Below are 23,060 nucleotides of genomic sequence, written 5' to 3' on the forward strand. Positions count from 1 at the left end.
GTTTCGGAAGTAAGGAGAGATTTATAGATAACTCTATTTTAAAGCGAACCCATTTTAAATTCGTAAAAAAGGCTCTCTTTTGATTTTCTCAAGACTTGTAATATCGTATTATGTCATTCAAAACTGTACCTTTTCGAAAAACTCGAAATAAACCCAAGACAAATTGGATTAAATTGGCTTTTAAGCCAACATCAGTAATCAGTCTTTAAACTCGAGTGCACATTCAAAATTCACTAACTCTTGCTTTACTTTGTGGTATTCCATAATAAGTTTTCCTGGATATACACAATTACTTATACCACTTATTTTTTATATCAGAGCGCGACCCGGGTTTCAATGAATTATCATCATCTTCAGGCGCAAAATATGATTTTTGACAATTCATTGAAACCCGGGTCGCGCTCTGATATAAAAAATAAGTGGTATAAGTAATTGTGTATAACCAGGAAAACTTACGAGTGCACATGACTGTTTGCCCGACACGCCACCGCCAGCGACATAATGTATTAATAAATAAATCGCACGTCTGATATGAGATCGAAAGGAGCAGAGGAGACGCTGGATTCGGAGATGGAAAAGGACAAATCAAACCAGAGAAAGGGAAAGGAGTTATTTTTTTAAGGGTCAAGCGAGGAAGGACGGAAGAGTTTTGCGATCATCAGCGTGCTCCATCACGCAGCGCACAAGATGAGACTGTTTTTTGTTCCCGATCGTGGGAACAGCACGCAGAGCACCGCTATTTCGTCATTTCTCTCTCCCCCCTCTCCCCTCCCTCCCATCCCTCACGCACCTTTCCCACCCTCCCCCTCTACACCCCCGCGGTCCCCCTCAACCCAGATAAACCAAGCGGAAGAGACCAGGCCATTGGGTTGCCCAAGGAAGAGCAGCGATCGTGGTGTAGATAGGCTCCTTCCATTGGCGATTTTTGGCCATCGAGATAAGAAAATATAAATCGATATGCATCGATGCTAACGTCTGCCATCGAAAGACTAATGCCAATCGTGGACGGTGGAAGATAATCATCGCGTAATCCTGGTTTGCACGTCGACGATAAAGCGGCCGACTGTCAAATTCGAAAGCACTTCAAAAAGAGTTCAGTACGATTGTGGGTTCGTTCAATTGTATTAGGCTCAACTATGTGGAAGTTAATATTCGAAAATGAAAAGAAGACTTTGTTGATTTCCACAAATTTATTTTGTCCGTACGACATGTTTCGAACCATAGAGGTCATTATCAAGTACCTGATAATGATCTCTTATTAGTTGTAATTCTCTAATTTAAGATATTCAAGTACTTGATAATGACCTCTATGGTTCGAAACATGTCGTACGGACAAAATAAATTAGTGGAAATCAACGAAGTCTCCTTTTCATTTGCGATTGTGGGTAAGTTAGAAATATACGATATATTTACGTTGAGCAGTTCAGCAGTTCAATTGAGATCGCAACTCTCCCAAAATTTCTACTTTGGACGCTTTAGGAGTCTATGATTATAGTTACACCGCAAGCGGGAGCCCTGATCCCATCACTTAGGCACAAAATATAGCTACATCTTGCTATATTTCGAATATTTTTATCAAAAGGCAGAATTCTTAAGCCTAAATTTCTCGTTTATTTTTTCAATCACCTGCGGAAATGAAATATACGATTTTTTTCTCGCCGCAGATATTTCTTTTTTTCCACTTCCGTCACCACGAAGCATTTGACACTCCTTTGATTCATACATTGGCTCTGATGCTGGAGACATCATCGAAAAAATTAACGAATATCAATATTTAATAATTGAATTCCAACATCAGTTTACTAAAGAGTTCACAACAGTTTTGCTTTGAGCTAAATTTGCTTTTAGTTAAATGCAAAAAAATCTTGGCTGTTCTTTTTACATATCCAAAACCATTGACCGAACTATTTTTAAAATCAACCTAGGAAATTACTACTAATCCCTGTCCTCAAACGTGTGAAATAGAGCAGCAATATTTATCGTTGGGTCGAGATCAGGATCCATGATACTACTTCAAATGCATTCGCAAGTCCAATCAGCAGAATGGAAAATTTTTACCCTATCTGTTACAATTATAGAATATTGAATCCAACAATATTCGGAGTGGATCCGAGAGATACGAATCTAAAAGTAATACTAACTAGTAATACCGCCCCTCGAATCCAATTCCGAAACATCACATTTTCACATCATTAAGATCGAGTGGTGTTCTCATTCCTCTATTCTCGTTCCCGCCTTGGCTCCCTTGGGGATGTTCCGTTTCTCCAGAAGAGTGGAGAGAATATTCCCACCCCTTGACTAACCCCACCGCTAACACGCCCACCTCTTTTGTACTTCGCCTCGCCTGGGACACTCTGTTTCACTTCCCTGTTTCCAAATCGATTCCAGAGGAAGTTGCGCGCCACAAAACGGTCAGCTAGGTATTTTAAATAGGACAAGCAGAAGTTGGAATAGTAGTAAAGTGCGGGCTACAGCAGGGATTAATGACCCGCAGCAGACGCTTCGAAGTTGGTATTTTTTACGGTCATCACTACTAATAGTCGAAACGTAGACGAGTGGACGGACCAATTCATAAAAATAGCAATTAAGAATTCGATGCTCGAAAAGATAACCAACTAATTAAAATTAAAGATTAATTTTTTGAAAAAATAACTGGTTGAAGTTAGAGTTCAAATAGTAGCTTGTCCGTTATTTTTGTCCGTTACTTCAAAAAATGTTCGTGCAGTAACCTAGAATTTTAATATTTTCCTAATTACGATAAAGTGAATGCAAACTTCAAGTTCAAGAATTACTCATTAAACTTTGACTCAAAAAATCCTTAAAACGTTAATGGAATTCTCATTTCAGAATTAGTATCGGACATCAGTCATGTCCTGTCCGAAAAAAGAAGTCCTGCAGCACTAAACATCCTTTCAAACGGTGGTGATGTTAGGAATACTAGTACTATTATTGATGAAGATATGCCTAATATAGCTTGAGAGTTTGTTCACAGCGCAACACTCCTAAAAATACCTCTCTACTTCCGCATCTGCGATTGAAAGTGCTCCTGGGTGAGAGAATTTTGTTGGTGCTTAAATATTGAATAAAATTCTGTCAGCCCCGCTTTTGCTTAAATTTTTTAGTCTGGTCCCATTAACTGCATTTTTGCTCAACTTCACAGCTCAATTGCAATCTAAGATACCGCTCTAGTTTTCCCTTGGTCTGCTGGATAATTGTAAAAGATACTTCGCTCACAAATTCGAACAGTTCAACATGTACCAGCATTTGATGAAAAAATATTAACTGAAGTAAGTTTTGAATCAGTTAGCGTGGATTTTTAATGAATAAAAGTTTATTTTTATGACAAGTAACGATTAAATCAAATAAATGGCTACATTTATGGCGATTTATTTTAATAGCCAATTTTTTAATTGTTTATAAAACTATGTTTACAATCAGGTGAAATGTATCGCGTCGAGGGAGTAGTTATCACTTCTCTCAGAATAGGATTCACTGCCCTCAGCCACAATCACCACTTCACGAAAAAATAGCCATCATCTCTGTATGCTAATTTTAAGAGGACGCATACCGGTCGCATTTTGTCTTTTTTGCTGACGGATCAGTCGCTTGAATCTTACGCAATTAGCCAGAAACTTTGAGACATTTCATCATTTGCCTGTCTCTCGAACACAAAAGTTTGCATGTGAAAAAAAATATTGAAAAATAATTGCAAATTTGAAATACAAGCAAACGCAGACCAAGGTCTATCTTGTATGCGCTGACAATTTCAAGATCACAGCATAAGTTTCTAGAGCGTAATCCGTCACCAAAAAAGACCAGTCGAATGGGAGGCAAAAAGGACTCTAAGCTCAGAACTTCCTCCATTGAGCGTGCGACATATTCCAACGGTGTGGGAGAGAAAACAGTTGTTGTGACAAATGCAATGTTAATGGAAACTTAAAAACAATGGATATTCTCACCCAAGTAATTTTCTATTTGAAAATTAAAAATAAAATATTTTAAATAAATTATAAACTACTATGTTTTAGACAGCTGTAAGCATATTTTTGTTTTGAATATACAACAGGAAGAATTTTGACCGCACCTTGTTCACCTTAGGACTGAAATAGGTGCACAATGACCAAAGATACCGACAAAACTAATACAATTAATATTTATCAATAACAGATTACACATAAAGAGCGATTTTCTCACGTCCTATAATTATATTTTTATGAAAATATCGCCGGAGAATAGGAATATGAGTAGCCTTTGAAGTTAAGTTGAACCTCAGCCCAAATTAACATCAATTTGAACTGGTATGAAAAGAATACCCAACTCCAGGTTAGAGGAGAACGGTTTCAAATTCCGGGAAAGCCTTCGTATATGCATCCTCGCGGCTATAGTTTATGGTGATAAAACCTTAAGAACAGGACAAGGGACAGCCTTTAAAAAAGATTTTTGGGGCTTTTTTTTACATATTGGCTTCGATCTACTTTGGATATACTTTGTCTACTTCACTCTGACAGCGCTAAAAGTTTCAATCCTAGGGATATTTGGTTTTTGAGTAAGAAGTAAAACGTTTTATTTGACGTAAAAGAACGACACATGGAACTCTACTGGAAAAAAATATTCATTGGGAGATAGATGACATTAATAATAAAAAGATTTGATTAAATCAATCATTCGAATATACTTATTCCCAATCGCAGACTCAATTGTTTGAATTAGATTATCCGTAAGGATATAAAGGAAGTGTTGAACGTAAAAAAATTATAAATGGGCAGCATTCTGATAATTGTTACATGCCCTGGCCAGATAGCAAGAATAAACATTAGCATTTGATTAAAATTTTAATAAATACTCACAAGGTCAAAACGATAGTTAGAGTAATTTTGCGAAAAAGAAGAAGGTGGAAATGCAAAGCCGAAAAGAACAAATGGGAGAGAGATGATGGCAAGGTATTATCATAGTGTGACATCACGACGACCAATATTATGGGTGTATCGTGAGAAAAAGCGATGATACTAAATCGCAAGGCATAGCAAGAATTTCACTGAAAAATGTGTACATTACACATGCATATTATGTACAGTATATATGTGACGAGGCTTACGCTAGCTCATGGTGGCTTACGCTAATCCAGGCAGTTCACCACTTAAAAGGGCTCCTGATATATGTAACTTTTAGTACATTCAAGAATCTTTCAACGCCGAAAAAAATTATACATGTTATATACCGTACTGTTTTTTAAGTGAAGATTTCGACGAGATGTTCTCCTCATCGATGGCATCACAATATAATTAAATTACATAACTTAGACGTAACGTATTGTGAGGACCTTGCATAAGTTTCCGGATGGAAGACACGGAGAGAAGAATGGATGGAGCACAAAGCTGTTGCGAGGAACAATCAAAATGCGGATGAAAGTAGGTCGACGCGTTTGGAATGAGGGTGTGGGCTAAGATGCTCTTGGTGGGAAAAGAGAGCAGACGAGGCCGGACATCGCACGTTACGCACACGACGCCTCAGGATAAAACAGGGCGTCGAAATGTGAAGATACGGGAAAAAAGAGGGCGTTAGCTATAACTGAGACAAGGAACTCCATGCTTTTCCCAGAATTAGCTTTTTCTGGGTTTTCAAGATATCTGACAATGGGATGGTGCTGGTATAATTGAGTTGACGCGGATGACTAGATACTGATTAGCCAGTAGGCAAAGGGTTACAAGTATTACTGGTGAGTAAATGCTGCGAGGAATATTGTATTACAATGAATCGCAATATGACTAAAAGAGTGCTGTTTTGGAAAGCACCGCGAGCTAGGAATGAGAGGATCAAGATTAAAGTCGATTAAACAAACCATGGGCACATCATTATTAAATATTCTAATGATTAAGGTAGGTTTCCATGGAGTTCTTAAGAAGCATTCTGGGAGCCTCCCTAGCCTTCAAGCACTTCCCTATTCAATTTAATACAAGGCCTACTCCCTTTCATTCTATCTAAAATCCGATTCTCTTCATTCCTTCCCCTCTTGTGCCAAACATTCTATACTCTAGCATTGTTATCAAGGAGTAAATTAGAGGATAATTACGAAAGAGAGCTAAGAAATGACAAGTTACGTCTTATTTGGAGTGCAGCGCTTCCAGGCGTGTAGGCGTGTGAGGGTAGAGTGGAGGTATTTTAGATGTGGGTGTAGATACGAAGATAAACAGTAAAATACATGAACGGAGAGGAAAGGGACCGACAAAGTGCTGAACATGGTGGGCGAGGAGAGGAAATATCTTACCGAACAACCCAACATCTTAATTAACCAGGTGGAATTCTTACACATTGCATATAAAAATAATTATTGGCAATTTTCCACGAACGATTTTATTTGAACTACAGGTTTAAATGAATTTGTTAGGACTTTCGTCGCAACTCTTGACGATAGTAGAAATGCCCTGAAACGGTTCCTGTGAATATTTTTTGCAGAAAATTGCTAGTAATCTATTATTTTACAAGGAAATTTCTAGATGAAATATAGAGGAGACTGAAGGTCTGGATGAAGAAAGTACGAAGCGGAGAAGGGAATGATAAAAGAGTAATCGAGGGACGAGTATCGTGTTAGAAAAGCGGGGCAGGGAAAGAAAAAGAATAGGATTTAAAGATGCCATGAAAGCATATCGATGGCTAAGTTCTAACAGCACACATCTCAAAATTTGGTCGGTCTGATTTAATACTGCTAATACTGTTCATAAAAAATAAAATTCAAGCAAACAACAACTTTGTTTGGAAATGTATGCTTCTTTTTCAGTTCTACGTATTTTTGGTTTTTAATTTCAATTAAAATTATATACAATTAAAAAATTAATCGTTTCTTTTCTCTCCTGAAAAGTTGTTATTTTTGAGATACGTGTTGTTACAATTTAGCCATCGATATAGGCCTTGCTGTAATGTCAGGGAAGTCCAATTAGTTAAAGGAGCCATGCCGGTGTGATTCGCGTTAACCTCCATAAAAGACTCCCTTAACCGCTGGAACACAATATTGCTCCCTTAACTAATACATATTTAGTATGTATTTGGACAACCATGCGGATTGATGACGGTGCAAAAAACGTTTTGGAAACTTTGGCGAATTACGTGGACGGTTTTGTGCGCCAGCAACATCGCCCCATGTCGACCGCAAAAAATATCGATTGGCTACGATCCTGAGTCGAAGAGACGATGGCATAATCACTTCCGCCAACTTATTTCGCTGTTGACACCAAGAGCGGAACAAATCATCATTTCTGCAGGTGATAACGATCGTGCACGCCCTTAAAGACCGTGCATTACAAAACAGCAAGACTACTGAGTGCTCTCCATCCTTCACAGGCCATAAACTTCGTTCAGACAGGTCGGCGTGGGAATCTGCTTATTTCGTCTCCCTTAGGAATTAACATTCCATTGTCGAAGCTTAGGAGGAAAAATGAGAAAAAAAGACCATTGCCACTTTCTCCACCCAGGTAAAAATGTAAGTGCAGCGATGATTTCTCGCTTGCCAGGGATATTTGTCATTAAAAGTGTCACTTCAGTCATTCAACAGGGAAATTTCACGCATGCACAACTTAGCGACAGAATAATACCACCCGAGAGCTGTGCCATTTAACATTAATTTTGAGCTCAAAAGAGATTGCGAAGGTAAACTGAGACAATTTCTACGCTTTCTAAAAATTCACAATAAAATAATTGTACAAGCCGGCACGTGCACTGCTATTGAGATATTCCGCGAAATCAACTCATTCTTGCAAGACGGAAATAAAGTGAATGGAGATGATTTTCAATTTGAGCGACTAAAAGCAGAGAAAAAATTACGCGGAGAAAGCAATTAAGATTTAACTAGTTCAACAGGTACCGTTCATTTTTAATCTAAGCGAAACTTTTCGTTCGTGCGTTCACACTCATCCTTTATGAAATGATATTTACTTACAAATACGAGTCCATTGAAATTTTCTATATAATGATGAATCCTTCAGCTGTGTAGCTCATATTTTATATCAAGATAAATCTCCTCTACAGAGCAGTATTTTTGTTTTCTTCAAACAAATTCCGAGAGATTTGTCGCACTGGTAAATGGTGCTAGGTAAAAAGTATGGGTTTTGTAAAATCCAAGTTGTACCATATAAGAAAAACCCATTGATGAAGTTATATTAAACCGTGAAAGTACTTGTGATGATACCCATTCAATCGGAAGTGAGTAAATTACCTAATTATAAAGTAATTTCTTGTGCCCGCATCCCAAAAAAAAGTATTCGCTAGATGGAAAGGAAAGATCAATAGGGAAAAAAAGTAAAAATTCCTCATTCCGCCATTCTCGCACAAATGTTGAATAAAATAAAAAGGGGAAAATTACCCCCACTATTCATGAGTTGATGACGTCATTAAAGTTCTGGTTTATTTTCTAATTCGGAAAGTTATTCGAAAGAAATTCGAAATCGCTCGAAAGAGTATAAACGGCAACACCCGAACGACGACAGACCGATGCGAGGAAGAGAGAAGAAGCGGTGACCCGCATGTCAGGAGTTCTTGACGTCATCAACTTACCTGCGAAAAGGTTGAGGCTGTCCATTTTTCCCCGCGCATAGCTCGATAAGTTGGCGACAGAATAAGAAACGGATAATAACGATTATTACTCTGTGTGGAATAATAGTAACGATTGGCAGTTGACCGAAAGATCTCAGGCGATGCCTTGGAACACACAAAAAAAATATATCGAAGCCCGAGGTGGTCCAGGGAAAGGAACTCGCCCCCATATCCTTAATGTGTGATATTCAAAAGCCTGTGGCTCACTTCAGGGTGAGCACTACCCTCACCAATCTAAACCAAACTGCGGGTTGAATCACTGAGTGAGTGGCCATCATCAATAGTCATCGATCCTTAGCTAGCATTGCCTCCCCACTTCATTCCCACATGGGATAATGTTTTAACACCTACACAATTCTGTTCTATGCCCTCCATCACCTTCTCTATCCATCTAATGCGTAGCCTACCTCTGCCGTTCTTCATCTCCACATCACCTTCAACGATAATTCTTATTATTTAATCGTATCTCACGATGTAGCCGGTTAAATAGTCCCCTCTTTTACCCAAGCTTTTTTAAGGAATCCTCTCGTACTTAAACTACAACTTCTGAATTAGTCACATGATTTATTCATTTGATATTCATTTGATTATAATATTTGTTCTATAGCACCACTTTCCGAAAGCTCCCAAACTTGATTTCTCCGGTGCTGTCATCATCCATGCCTCACTGACGTAAAGAAGCATGCTCCAGAAGTAATAAGTTGTAATACATCACTTCCTAGCTTCAAGGCTTACATTTTTAGTCGTAAGAAGACTCCATTGTGAGATTGGTAGCTGCCCGATTGGTGTGGTGGATAGAGCGCTGGCTTCCTGCTCTGTGGGCCAGGGTTCAAATACCGGCAGAGACAGAGATGTTTCTGAGACTTCCTGATTCCTTCTTGAATGTTGTGTGGAGGATATTTCAAGTGCAACACTCCGTCCGTCGGATGGGACGTTAAGCCGTGGCCCCATTAGTCCTTTTCGTTTACAGCAGGTCGATTCCGACGCCGGGTTTCTCTCCACCCTCCCTTCCATACCCCTCCCTAATGGAGCAAAAATGCCCTCCAAAAACATTTCATGCGAGCCCATTGTTCCCACATTAGTTACCAGGGGGCATTGGACGTTGAATAGGCTAGAGTCACATGAGGAATTACCCAGTAACCTTTCCCAATCATTTCCACCCTTCCTCCGGGATCATCCACCCGTACCAAGACACAAAAGTGACCTCAGCTTTCGTGAGCGACGCATAATAACTGCCATTAGAGGTGCAGTTGTCGGCGCCAAGCGAGCGAATCCGCAACGCAGATGGTATCTTACTCATCACGTTGGTAATCAGATCGGTATCTTAATATCCCAGTCGTCAAGTCGCATATCTTTCAGACCGTGAAAAATGGTTATAAGGATAAAAAAATCACACTAAGTTTACTTTGACCTCATATATTTACGATTTTACCACCCACAAGCATCAGAAATAGTCGTAAAAATAAATATGTATTGCAGAATGAGCAAAAGAGAAAATAATAAGCCAAATAGGCACTTAAAAGAACACTTTTGCTAAGATAACTAATCAATCATATAATTTTGTACGGGCGAATAAAAAAGGTCAAATTAATCGAATAATAACACCTACCCTTCATAATCCATGTCACCCTGTATCATTCTTCTGTCAGGAGATTTTGAAAAACATACTCAGAGCTTAAAGAATTCCATTCTAAACCTTACAACTTATTCAGCCATTAGTTCATCTGATCTGCATGACCACAATCCTGCTCTCGAACCAATGGATTGATTCAAATACCGAACTCATTAATTACAAAGGACCCTACAAAAGCTTAAAGAAAATGTGTCCCAAATTTCAGGATGTAGTTTTGATAACTCAAAACGCAGTCCGATGGTGAATCTATGTTTTATTTAATCGTGATTTTAATGCCACGGCAAGCATTTTTATTTTTTTTCAAAGAGACGTATTCTTGCATCGATCCATATCTGTTGCACGCTTATACAAGTACTGCCATCAGAACCTGGTAATAAATGCAGATTTTCAAATCCTATTTCCAGAACTTATAGCAAGGAAAGCCTACTTATGGCGGGGGTCAATCGACCACGCATGATTAAATAAGTAGATTTTGAAATTTCCATGAAAATAAAATATGCTTCGTTCCTCGAACCATCCTCCTTAAATTCCATGCTTAAGCCAGAGTGAAAATGTCAAAAGATACATTCTGACGGTGTGCAGCGACGCTTTGTGTCCAAGTGCTCTGCCCTTCCTTCGGCAATTAGTAGCCTAGATGGAAAAAGGAAAACGAAGAACTGGAAGACCAGAACTAGAGAAAGGAAAGCGAAACTGGTAAGAAGCGGATGAAATAGAAAAAGGCCGGACGCGGCGAGGCAACTTGCTTGATGGGAACAATGGCAGAGAGGCTCGCGGGTGGCAATTATAATGCAAGGAGACATCAAGGGGTGGGGGGAAGGCCGGAAGCTGTGCTCTTCCAAAGGAGGCATCGCTTAGCGTGACCTCACCACGGGGTGCGAAGAACTGAGGGGAAGGTGGCGACCACAACAGGGAAATAGGTGAAGTAGATATCTCACTCAGTGCTCCAGCTAGACGACACCATTTCTGCTCGAGATAATTCCGTGAACTACGTCCTTACATTTAGCCATTGAAGGATGCACACGAATTATTTTTAATTTAATTTTTATTTTGCATTTTATAACAATTGGAATGAATACTTACGAGGGAGGACGAGAGAAGACCGGAGGCGTTCGATATATAGGTGTGGAGGGGAATGGAGAAGGTGAAGTGGACGGAGAGGAGGGGGAACGACGAAGTGCTGGGCATGGTGGGTGAAGAGAGGCAGCTTTTCGATGAGATACGGAGGAGACGGAAGGTATGGATGGAGCGAGTACTTAGCGGGGAGGGGATTGTGAAAACAGTATTAGAGGGAAGAATGTTAGGTAAACGAGGGAGAGGAAGAAAGAGAATAGGATTTTTAGATAGAATGAAAGGTAATAGGCATTATTATGAATATAATAAAGGGAGGCGAGAATGCCAGAACACTTCATAAATTCTCCTTAAGACGATACCTACCTTAATCGCGAGTATAAGGTAGGTATCTTCTAGTATACTTCAATAATAATAACGATTGTAACTCAATTTTCCATTATCAGTGTCAATTTCGCACCATGCAGACCGTCGGATTTGAATCTGGCGCGCTCTCGCAAGTCGCAAAGGATTACCTCCGAAAACCGCCGCACCGAATTTTACAAATCTAATTTACCCCCAAAATAAAAAAGGATTAGGGGAAAACCTCATCTCATACTAAGCCTACGGCGCGTGAGTTCAACACTGTCTGAACAGGAGGAGTAGTTTCTTTACCTGGGTCAAGGAGCTGGGAGAGAATTTGTACAGGAGGTACGAATGGATCAGCGAATCGTACACTTAAAAGTCGAAGGTACTCCGTAAATATATGCGGGCATTGACTTTTGATTGGAAAAGGAGACCATTTGAAGATTGAAATGCATTTTTGTTCTTTTGCATGTGAGCAAAGCTATCATTATGGATCCTCATCATAATCAGTCTCATTACGAATATTGGTGCTAACTGCCATATTTCTTTCTCTTTCGGCAGCAAAACGACGAGCAGGAGGTTGCGGGAGCCGGCTTCGGCACGGGGTTTCCAACCTATGCCGCTGTTCCCAGAGGCCTCCAGTTCACCTGCAACGATAAACAGCCCGGATACTACGCCGACCCAGAGGCCCAATGCCAGGTTTGACCCGTCGAATTAAAGACGATTCAAGGCGGCTCAAGAGAGTTTGTTTCCACGAATCAAATACCGCAAAACTTAGCATGCTGAGTTTTCCAATGTCCTAAGCGTCCATATTAGTGTGACGCACAGACATGTTACCAATAAATTCAACCTCTCGACCTATTTTCATTTCACTTTAAACACACAGCATTGAGTACTACTTTTAGCGACAAATTGGTTTTTAAATTTCTGAGGGAAGAAATTGTTGAAAAAAAAAAAACAATTAGATAAAGACAACACCTCCAAAACCAGTACACCAACATACTATGCCTACCATCTTCAGAAAAATGGAACTTGGTGTTAAAATAAATTATAAAAAACTTGTAAATATTTTAAGTATTTTTTCATTTAATTTTATATGATTTGAAATTAATAATAAGGTTTATTCCTTTCATTCGAAATATTCAAGTTGTTTTATGGAACAAAAAATATATCACTTTTATTCGATAATGTAAGAAAATTTTATCTTCAATAAACACGGTAATGCAAGGTAATTGGCTGAAATGGTTGTCGATAAATATCAGAGCATCTTGCCTAGTTTAAAATTCGATGACAAATATTTTGATGTGATTTTCTGATGCATTCATTTATCCACGTTTCTCTTTTCCACCTTCCCCTTTTGCCATAAATGCAAGTAGTTAATGACAGGTGAAATCAGTTCATAGACAAAAGTTGACTTGAGTCAACTTGGTCTCAGTTTTTGCTGCCCATAATATGTCTGTCGTTAGGGAGAAACAGATATGCGACAGTGTTGACTTATCAAGAGTTAGCGCAAGTTGACGTAAGCGTAATTTGAATTTATTGCTGGCAACGTATATTTTAGTACCGTAACTGTAAGCTCACATTCTCGGTTATGCTTATTTAATCGGTAAATAAGTATGTAGTTCACATCAGTTTCGTATCATTGAAGTAGCATAGCGAAAATATATCCACTCAGTAAATATTTCGTAGGATAAACTACCTTAATCGCTAACTTTCTATTGGCATGCCATTTTATCCATGCTTCATTACCCTATAACAAATGGTATTTGATCAGAGAGAAAAATATCAAACATAATTCTTTTCTTACGTTCATCACGGTAAGTGCGGTGATTTCCACCGCATAATCACTGCTGTTCTGCTAATGAAATATGACCAGAGGATTTTTTTTCCGCAGGCTTCAAAAATTACTAACATTTGCACTCAATGGCCCACGATACCGCCAGGGCCTCCATGATTTGCGTTTTTATACTTTCACAGTTTATGCCTCTGGTGGGCAAATAAAAAGCAGCAGAAAAAATATTTTAGGTCTACCTCCAGCGAACCATTTCCTTAAGGGCAAGGTCCCTCCATTTCACTTCGACGAATAAGTTTTCCGCTGCTGACTTTGATCCCGAGATAAAATTCTTTTTGTCTTGGCCTCCGTTCCACCACAGCGCTGAAATTTTTTCTATTCAAAGCTCTTGTAAGGCTATTCATAGTTTTTTAAATCTTTTTTTTTACCAACTATTCAAGATATTTTCACTCAGGGTGGTCTCAAGTCCAACGATCTTATTGCACATTTCCAATCGATCGCCAGTTCAATCAGAAAGATAGAAAGCAACTACTTCACTTAATGAATTATTCATGCAATTTTTAGGAAAAGTCGGAAAATGCTTACATATTCGGTATTCTTATTAAAATATAAACCAACAGTGCTTGAAATTTTTCAAAAGGCATTGGTCTCACTGAATTAACTGTCAAAGTAAATAATTCCTTCCAATTCTTTATAAATTTTAATTAAATATTCATCTAGCAAAGGAAAATGGGAGGTCTTTGATTTAGGGTAAATAGAAGAAAAGCCTGGCCTTGATAGCACCTTGATCATTGAAAGTAGTGTTTCCTTCCATTAGTGCGAAAATACTACTATGAAATTTCTCACATTAGTCGCATTGCGTTAACATTCCGCCGGCCATAATAGAACATATAGACTCCGACAAAATAATTTAGCAACGGCAGTTAAGAACCAAAGCAAGAAATGATTAATCCAACCTGTGATGTTTATGCATCTACTTTACCTTTTGATAAACCTATTTCGATGTAAAAAATATCATTCAAAGTGATAGCATTTTTATGATGCAGGCTTCTATTGCCCGTTAAACTGGAAAGCCAGAAATCAAACTTTACACTGATGTGTCATTATGATTGTTTTTTAAAATTTTCAAAGACAATTAGAAAATAAACCTATCCAGTAGGTATGCTAAGCAAAATATCGCCAATTCCACTGGCAAGCGAGCTAGGTGTTACGAAAATAACAGTTATATTTATTCAAATTAGTCCTGATTTCACCACAGATAATGTACACCTGGCACGAAGCGTTTCGTTGTTAACAAACAAAAGTGACTGAAAACGTATTAAGAGCCATGGTTTGCTGATAAGCGGATATTTTTAATTCTTTCTTTTAATAATATTCAACTCAGTCAGCCAATTATCAGGAGTGATAATGTTTGCAACAATTGATAATTCACCTCAGTAACATTCTTCTCTCCTCCCCCAAGGTCTGGCACTGGTGTCTCCCGTCTGGATCCAAGTTCAGCTTCCTCTGCCCCAACGGAACCGTCTTCAACCAGGTTCACCGAGTCTGCGATTGGTGGTTCAATGTCGACTGCCCGATATCAGCCCAATTCTACAGCGTCAACAACGACCTCTACAAGGACAAAGCCGGAAACCCCCTCTAGACACATGATTGATTGACATGAATGCTGCTCACGCTCACTTCATATACATACACGAAGAATTTCGATAGAAAACGTCCAAGAAAAACTGGCAATTTGCAACTTTTGGATGAGAAACTTTCGGGATTTCCCACAATTTTTTTCAAACATTTCACGAGGAATTACAGTGAATATCAACGCATCACGACCCAAATGAAATTCATGAAACTTTGCGTTCACTAATTGACGGGATACATTGCATAAATATGACGGGATAAATCGCTCAATATGTCAATAAGAATTTTAGAATCCGATTCGCCCGAAGGTAATTACCACGCAGATTGGTTCTAACGATGTTTTTTTAGCACAAATTGGCGAATGAGATCATGCGATTTTCTGAAAATAAATTCCAATTGCATAAATCCGTGAGAACCTTTTGGCATTATAATTTACACCAAAATTCAAGAAAATCGTAGTAATATCCTCCTCAGAGAAATGTATTGAAAAGAGACCGGAATCGCTCACTAATTGTTAACAACGCCATTGCCATTATGAATTGTAACTTAAACTCACTCATAACAGCATTATTCTTGCTAAGTTTAAATGCTGAAAAGCAGGACCATGACATTTTTAAATTACAATTTTTCGTCCAAAAAAAGAAGCAAATATTTTTCTCATCGTTTTACGTGTATGTAATCATAATTATCATAAAATGCATCGATAAAAAATAAAAAGCGTGTGCCATAACTTGAGGTAATTGGATTGAACATATTATGAACGCAGGGGACTGACGTGGGTAGCTTTTAAACTCATGTAGCCAAGTACCTGAGGGGTACGCACTAAGATCATCACGAGTGCTTTAATAAACTAGGCGATGCTTGTGATTAAAAATAATCGAGAATGAATGATGGATATTTTCTTATCTAAAAATATCATAATGATTCCTTGATGAGATATTTTAAATTATTGAATTAAGATCAAGAAGCAAGGCTCGTACTTAAAATGATTATTGGCTTCAGGTGTTGGACCAAAGTTAATAGACAAGCACATGTTTATACTTTTAGCCGACAGCCGGTTTGAAGCCAAATATTGAATTGAATATATTGACTATAAAGGATCTATAGCTTACGCACGTACATCTATAACTTTTGGCATTAATTTTTCTAAAACAAGTACATAGTCCATTTCCATGAAGTTGATACAAATCGCTTCAGATTAAGCAGCAAAGAACATATTTTTATTTTTCAACAAGAATGTTTCCAATTCCCATGACGAGTACTGAAATCACAGGGCTTGCTATGCCGTTTCTTTTTGGAGGTAGTGAACTCGACCACAACTTGGGAAAGACAGAAAAATATGTCCAACCCAAACAAACGAGATCACTATTGAAGAATTTGGTGGCTAAATAAATTAAAAGAGTGGCTTCAAAGGTTAAGAATAAACTGTATTTCTGAATAATCAGCCATTGCTGAGTTGTTCATGATTTGAGTTTTGATGCTCAGAGAACGACATTTCAGAATACTCCCCTTTTGTACATTATATTTTAGCAATAAATAAATTATACGAGATGCTTCCTTCATTTTTTCAAAATTCCACTCGCTTTATTCCCTGAACCCTACTGATGCTTATCCATCGAAACCGAATTATATCACGATGAAAATGAAGTTGAAATTCATCAGTGAGATTAGGGCAACGTGGACCAAGTTCTGAAAGGAGTTAGCAGAAATAAATTACAGCAACTTTCAAAATAGAAGCAGAAAAAAGCGAAGAATATTGTTTAACTCTCGATGTAAACAACGCTAGGTCCAATTTGATTTCTAATACCAATCAGCAAGAATATCTTATACTCAACAGGAAAATAACTGATCAAGTTCAGAGACACAAAACGCTTGGGAAAGATTGTTAATGAGGATACTGATAACTCGCAGGATATCGAAGCAAGTTTAGGTCAGGCAAGAAGCACATTCAACAGAAAGAAGAATGCGTTCCGTTTGAGAGACCTTAGTTAAAATACTACAGTAACTATAAGCATGGATGTTTTGTATTTTCATCCCTTTTGTATAAAATGAAAGCGTGGATCTTGAAAAAAGATAGACATGAACAGGGCAGAAGCTATTGAAATGTGGGTTTACCGAAAAAATCCTTCGAGTCAGCTGGATGTCAAGGGTCAAACATGGATAAGTTTTAAGAAGAGCAGGAAAGAACAAAGAAATGCACAAAACAATACAATTCAAGAAAATTACAATATTTAGGACATGAGAGGAAAAAGTTATAAAATTTGATAATTTGCCCAAGCCCCCTCAAAGATTTGCTATGTGGGGTGAGGAAAAAATGCTTCACGCTTGTCGATTTTCCCGGATGGCACAGTTATCGATAGTCGAGTTTTCAGGGTTCTGATGTTAATATTATGACTCTTCTAAAATGCTTTAAAAAACTTAAAAACTCACTATTTATAAAATTTTCCGGAGCAAGACCCCCGGTATGGGCCCCTCCAATATTTTTAATGAGTTGGCACTCCTGGCCACGAAGACAGCCAACCTCCCAAGAATCGAGAAGAAGGCGTAAAAAGCGAAATACTGAATCAAATCACGCATCATCAAACATAAGGATTCTCGGTAAATTCTCTCTCGCTACTTTAAGTAGTTCTCCTAATGAACGAATTACAAATACTATCGTGAGTAACGATAAGTAACGTGAGTGGCGGAATACCTATATTCAAGGAACAATTGCAAATCTACCGGTTAATCTATAGTTGGCTGTGGCACCGATACAGAGTAACTTAAATACTATGGAAATTATCAAAACGCCAACAATCCCACATTTGCTAATGAATCACGCCTCGAACTCAATTCAGAATCGCTAAGGAATCGTTAAAATGGAGAACAATAGTAGAAAATACAAAAGAGATCGTCAAATTAACATTAATGTAGGCCGCTGCCAAGTTTAACACGAGGATTTGGACAAATAATTAGAAGAACAAAGCGAACAAACTCGATTGTGACGACATCCGGTGGAAGAACTGACGATTAAGAAACTGAACTACAATATATGGAAGAAATAAAAACGCGAAATATAGCGTTTCAGGAAATTTGAAATGAAACCGCTCGTTTCCGCAAAGGCCCAATCGCGTATTTCCTCCTCTTCTGTAAAATAAATTCAATATTTTCATTTCTCATTGTTAATTTTCAAAGACACAGACTCCAGAACTGACTGTGCTTAATGATATGCATAAAAAATCTCCGTCCGAATAAAAATCAGATAAGCTAATCCATAGCCTTCTCCACAAGGGCATTCAGTGATGAGAATAATTGACCTTGGACAATTCTAAACTGCTTTCCTTTACCTCCACATCGCCAATTAGTAAACGCTACAAATGAAATATGAAACCAATGTGAGGTTAATGAATTCACAGAGAAGGCAAGAGATGAAATAAAATAAATAACCAAACCGAAGTTATTTTCCCCAAGCTAATTGCCAACGACTTCCAAGCGAATTCCTTGATTGGAGAATAAGAAAGGATATCATTGGCAATCTGTACCGCAAACGGAAACTATTTTCAGCTCAGTAGTGGAAAAAAAAAAAATCAATGGGGGGCGCAAAAGATATCTTGAGCTGCCTCTACTTTTATGGTAATGAAAAATTATCAAGTTACTTGCAAAATTTAGGATAGTTTTATTTCAACTGATTATGCACATATCCTGCACGAACGATAAAAAAGTGTGGATCTGCAATGTTCAGCAATGCGGGCGGCCCCGCAGGGGGGGGGGGCGCCTCCATAGGTATCCGCCACCGTTTCAATATGGGATTTAGAAGAAGAATTTTGAAGAATCGGCATAGTGTGCTTATTTAATTTTCTTTAATTTACACCGAAATTGAATAAATATTGTAATTTTTGAAAACATAATTAAAATACACGATTTCTCAACTTGCATCATCGTTACGCACGATTTTTTAATGTCAGTGATTTTTCCCAAGTGAAAAGTAGAGAAAATAGCTGTAGATTTTTCAATCGAGCAATTATTTGAATATTAAAACATGGGAATCTAAGAAAATGGCACCAGAGTAGTTATGCGCCTGAAATAGGGAGCTAGATGAGAATGAAAAACAGATGAATCGGCCGATAGAGTTCGGAGCTAGTCCTATGAAGAGCAGGAAAATAACAAGATCGTGGGCAGAGCAATTTTTCAGGGTCGAGGGGCAGGGAAGGGGAAAATGGATTTTGGGGGGCAGAGGGATTGGTTCACTTACAATTAGAGGTGGTACACCTAAGAATGTATATCCTTCACATTTAGGAGGGTATTAGCTCAATGACCTTGTCCGCTCCCGACGAAAAATAAATAACCCTTCACAGAGAAGAAGATGAAGAAACTAAAATTGTCCTCATCATGAAGCATCATATTTGGGTGAAGACTATTGTCGAAGTATACGTACGCGTAAGAAAAGTAATATAAAGCGTAGGAAAAATGCATGGAACATTGGAACAGGTGATTCAACACGTGAGAAGGAGCTACGAAACCAAGAGAAAAAAGGTAAGTCCTTAAGGCAACAGATTTGACAGCTATATCAAACCAACGTAATATTATTTATAAGGGAGGGCATCGGGTTGGTATGGTGGCTAGAGTGCCGTGCTCCTGGGTTCAAACTCCAGTGGTGGCAGAGATTTTTTAAAGGTTGCCTGACACCTGCTTGAGTGATTCGTGGAAGGAACGTCAAGTGCAACACTCCGTCCGCCCGATGGGACGTCAAGCTGTGGTCCCCTTGGCAGGAGCACAAGAGCAAGCTAATGCGTAATGGTTTCCCCTCAACCCAACCAACCCAAATGATACAAATGACCTAAGCTTTTGGTGACCTACACAATATATTACCAAATCAGGGATTATGATTTCAAAGAATTGAATATACAGCACACTCCCGATTATCCGGGCTAATGACGGGGAGAGACGGCACGAACAATCGGAAAACATGGATAACCCAAACTTTGACGTAAATGCCTTGTAATGTTCATAATTTATGTAAAACATACAATACATTATTATGTACGCAGTGATCCTGTTATTTTAGTGTACTTTCCGGGTTCATTGAGAGCTTTCTTCGCCAGGCCACAATCTTTTTAGCGGCAATAACAAGGTTTTACTCGAACTATTACGACTCCATATAAGAAATGGATTTGAAAACTACGCATCCGCGGCTGCGTGATCACGGATACAGAAAAGTGGTTGGCATGAATGCTTCAAAACCACAGAGCGACGTCGGAAATAAGAATTTTCAGGCACCATGCCACGCAGTAGCGTCTCGCGCATGTTGCCCGGGTTGTAACTGTTGCGGGATATGTATCCGTGATCACGGAGCGCAGTAGCGCACTGCGAGGCTTGGAAAACAGAAACACGGAGCTCCCGTGAATGCATCTAGTGCGCGATCGCTTCCTTTTTTACGAAGGGGATGCTAACGAAAATAATAATCCCGGTGTATCCTAGTATTCAAATTCAGTGATTCCAGTGATTTTGCGTCCGATTTCATTTTTTTTTATAAAGAACGAGGAAAAAATTGAGAGTGAAAATCACGCACGGATAACTCGCAACACGAATATACCGCAGCCGGATAATCGGGAGTCTGCTGTAATTAGTTCATTGATGCATGCCTAAATAAAGTATATCACATAAGCGACCTAAGCCCTTTATTTCCTAAGTCTATTTTGGAAGAAAACCAATAATATAATGCTTGTGAACATAGTTGAGATAGTTAATTCATTTTGGACAAGGAGAATGTAGGAAAGATATTGGGCAATTGGCTAACTTTTTTTAATGAACAATTTTAGTGCGAAATTCGGTTTGAGCACTCACCCTGGGGATTACAGATCTCAGCAATTAAATTCACTTTCACATATTAAGAAATCGCTTGGCTGCTGATCGATGAGTCTCGGGATCAAATCCTGAGTAAAACTTCAGCCATCCCCAAATAAAATTAAAGTGCAATATGGCCTAGGAAAAAGGAATACCCTGCATTTGTGACATTCTCAGGCATGTGATTTGGACTGGGTTGACCTATAACCTTATACCTTTCCAAACCAACTTTCAGTTTGAATCACTGAGTGATGCACCTCCACCGAAATATGAAATCGAGCTCTGATAATGAAAGCAAAATATATGCAAATTTAAGTATACCGGGACTAGCCACGGTGATAACTTTTACGGGAGTCACCCGCAATGCACAATTGTGCGAAAAATCCACAGAGAAAAAATCATTCGCCAATTTCCACAGGGATGAATGACGCCTGGCGAATGATTTTTTCTCTGTGGATTTTTCGCACTAAATATATGCAGCCCACAAGAACACATAGAAGTATGTGTTCTTGTGGGCTGCATTTCTGCTGCCCAGTAGAAATATGTTTCACCAAATCACCAAAAACACATGAATTGCTTCTCTTTAATACCTTAAAACGAAAAAAAAACCCACACTAATTCAACATAATGCTATTATCCTCAAATACTTTGGAGATAAGTAATTTTTCTTATAAATCTATGAATTGTGCAATTAAAAAATCCTCTTGATTTTCTGTACTGTAAAAGTAGAAGTCCCAACTGGCATTTCGAAAAACCACCAATAGTACCTTTGATAAGGAATAAGTCATTTCTTGATCTAAGATCTTCGCTCAGTAGAAATGGAAGAGATCTGATGCTAAAAATAGTTAAGGTATTTCATGTACTCAACTATGCATTATTTATTCTGCTACTTTTTTAATTGGTTACTAGAAAATTATAAATGATATTGAAAAAGCTGTGATAGATAAAATGGCATCCCTCATGAGTATTAGCTCATTCCGTTTCAACAAATTCAACATTCTTCATTTGCCATCAAATATTTTGCTGCCAGGTGAATAACTATTGTTCTAAAGATGCCAGTGATTTGCGTGTTTCAAGGCCTAAATTGGCTCTTATCATCATAAACGCTTAACTCCAGAAATGACCATTAAGCCAGCCATCAAGAAATCAACACAATGCATTGCATTTCTTAGCAACCAACAGAGACTCACTTATCCCAAGGGGATATGAAAGTAAATAACCAAGCCGACAGCATTAACTAATTTGGAGGATATCGCAAAAAGATTTTTAAAAACTAATAATTACACATACACTAAAATATATTTCTTGACTACTAGGCTTATAGGATTGTTTTTAATTTCTCTTGAGGCATGGTAAAAAAATCGCTGATCATTCTGTAACCTCGCCTCTTCTGTAACAATTCCTCATGCACATAGTCATGGGGGACTGGGACTGTTTTGACACTCCATTATACGATATATTCACCACATAGAATTGAGGATGTAAGTGTTGAAATTATTGATAATTTTGGGCAGAGGACTTTGAAGTCCAGGCCTTCAGTGGCCATGCCATGGCTTCAATGTGGCATTCTCAGTATGCCTCGGTCATCTACGAAACTAAAGAGAGGGGTGCCTCCTCAAAGTCTTACCATGTGTATTTCATATTGTTTACACACCATGCAGGGGCAGATCCAGGAATTTTTTTCTGGAAGGGGGGAGGGGGCACAAGGGTCTCACAGACCTTTTCACACTTGAGATTTAAAAAAAATATAACAATTACTGTAGAACAGGGGTCTCTAAAATACAGCTCGCAAAGGGCTTTCATCTGGCCCACGCACTCGTTTCAAGTAGCATGCGATTCTCACTCATTTAACTCTGTGAGATGCTGTTAGGAGCATTGCAGCACTGTACTACACGTCAAAGTCGCCTTCAACTGTTCGTAAATACGAAATATGCCACAGGATACTTATGTAGGCGTTGGTATCGAATAGTACTTCAGTCATCGGCAAATTTGCTATCCGGCCCGCGGGGCGATTTGGAACTTGGAATGTGGCCCTTGTTGCCTAGTAAATTGAAGACCCCTGCTGTAGAAAATATTCTTGTTATTTTGATAGGAAATTTATTAATATTAAATTAAATGATTAAGGCTCCATAATACACAAATTAAAACGAACGTAATGATAACCGTACTAAAAATCTTGTC

At 38.5% G+C, this 23,060-nt stretch overlaps 1 protein-coding gene across 1 annotated transcript in view; it reads left to right on the plus strand.

Annotated features, from left to right (window-relative positions):
• Positions 1-16,607, plus strand: part of LOC124165745 (U-scoloptoxin(01)-Cw1a-like) — a 28,382-nt gene extending 11,775 nt beyond the window's left edge. The window contains exons 3-4 of the mRNA XM_046543230.1: positions 12,191-12,328; positions 14,884-16,607. Coding sequence (XP_046399186.1) covers positions 12,191-12,328; positions 14,884-15,063 — 318 coding nt within the window. The 3' untranslated portion in view covers positions 15,064-16,607. The remainder of the gene's footprint in view (positions 1-12,190; positions 12,329-14,883) is intronic.
• Positions 16,608-23,060: the final 6,453 nt, after the last annotated feature.

Source organism: Ischnura elegans, chromosome 9 (assembly GCF_921293095.1).
Source record: "Ischnura elegans chromosome 9, ioIscEleg1.1, whole genome shotgun sequence".
Lineage (NCBI taxonomy): Eukaryota > Metazoa > Arthropoda > Insecta > Odonata > Coenagrionidae > Ischnura > Ischnura elegans.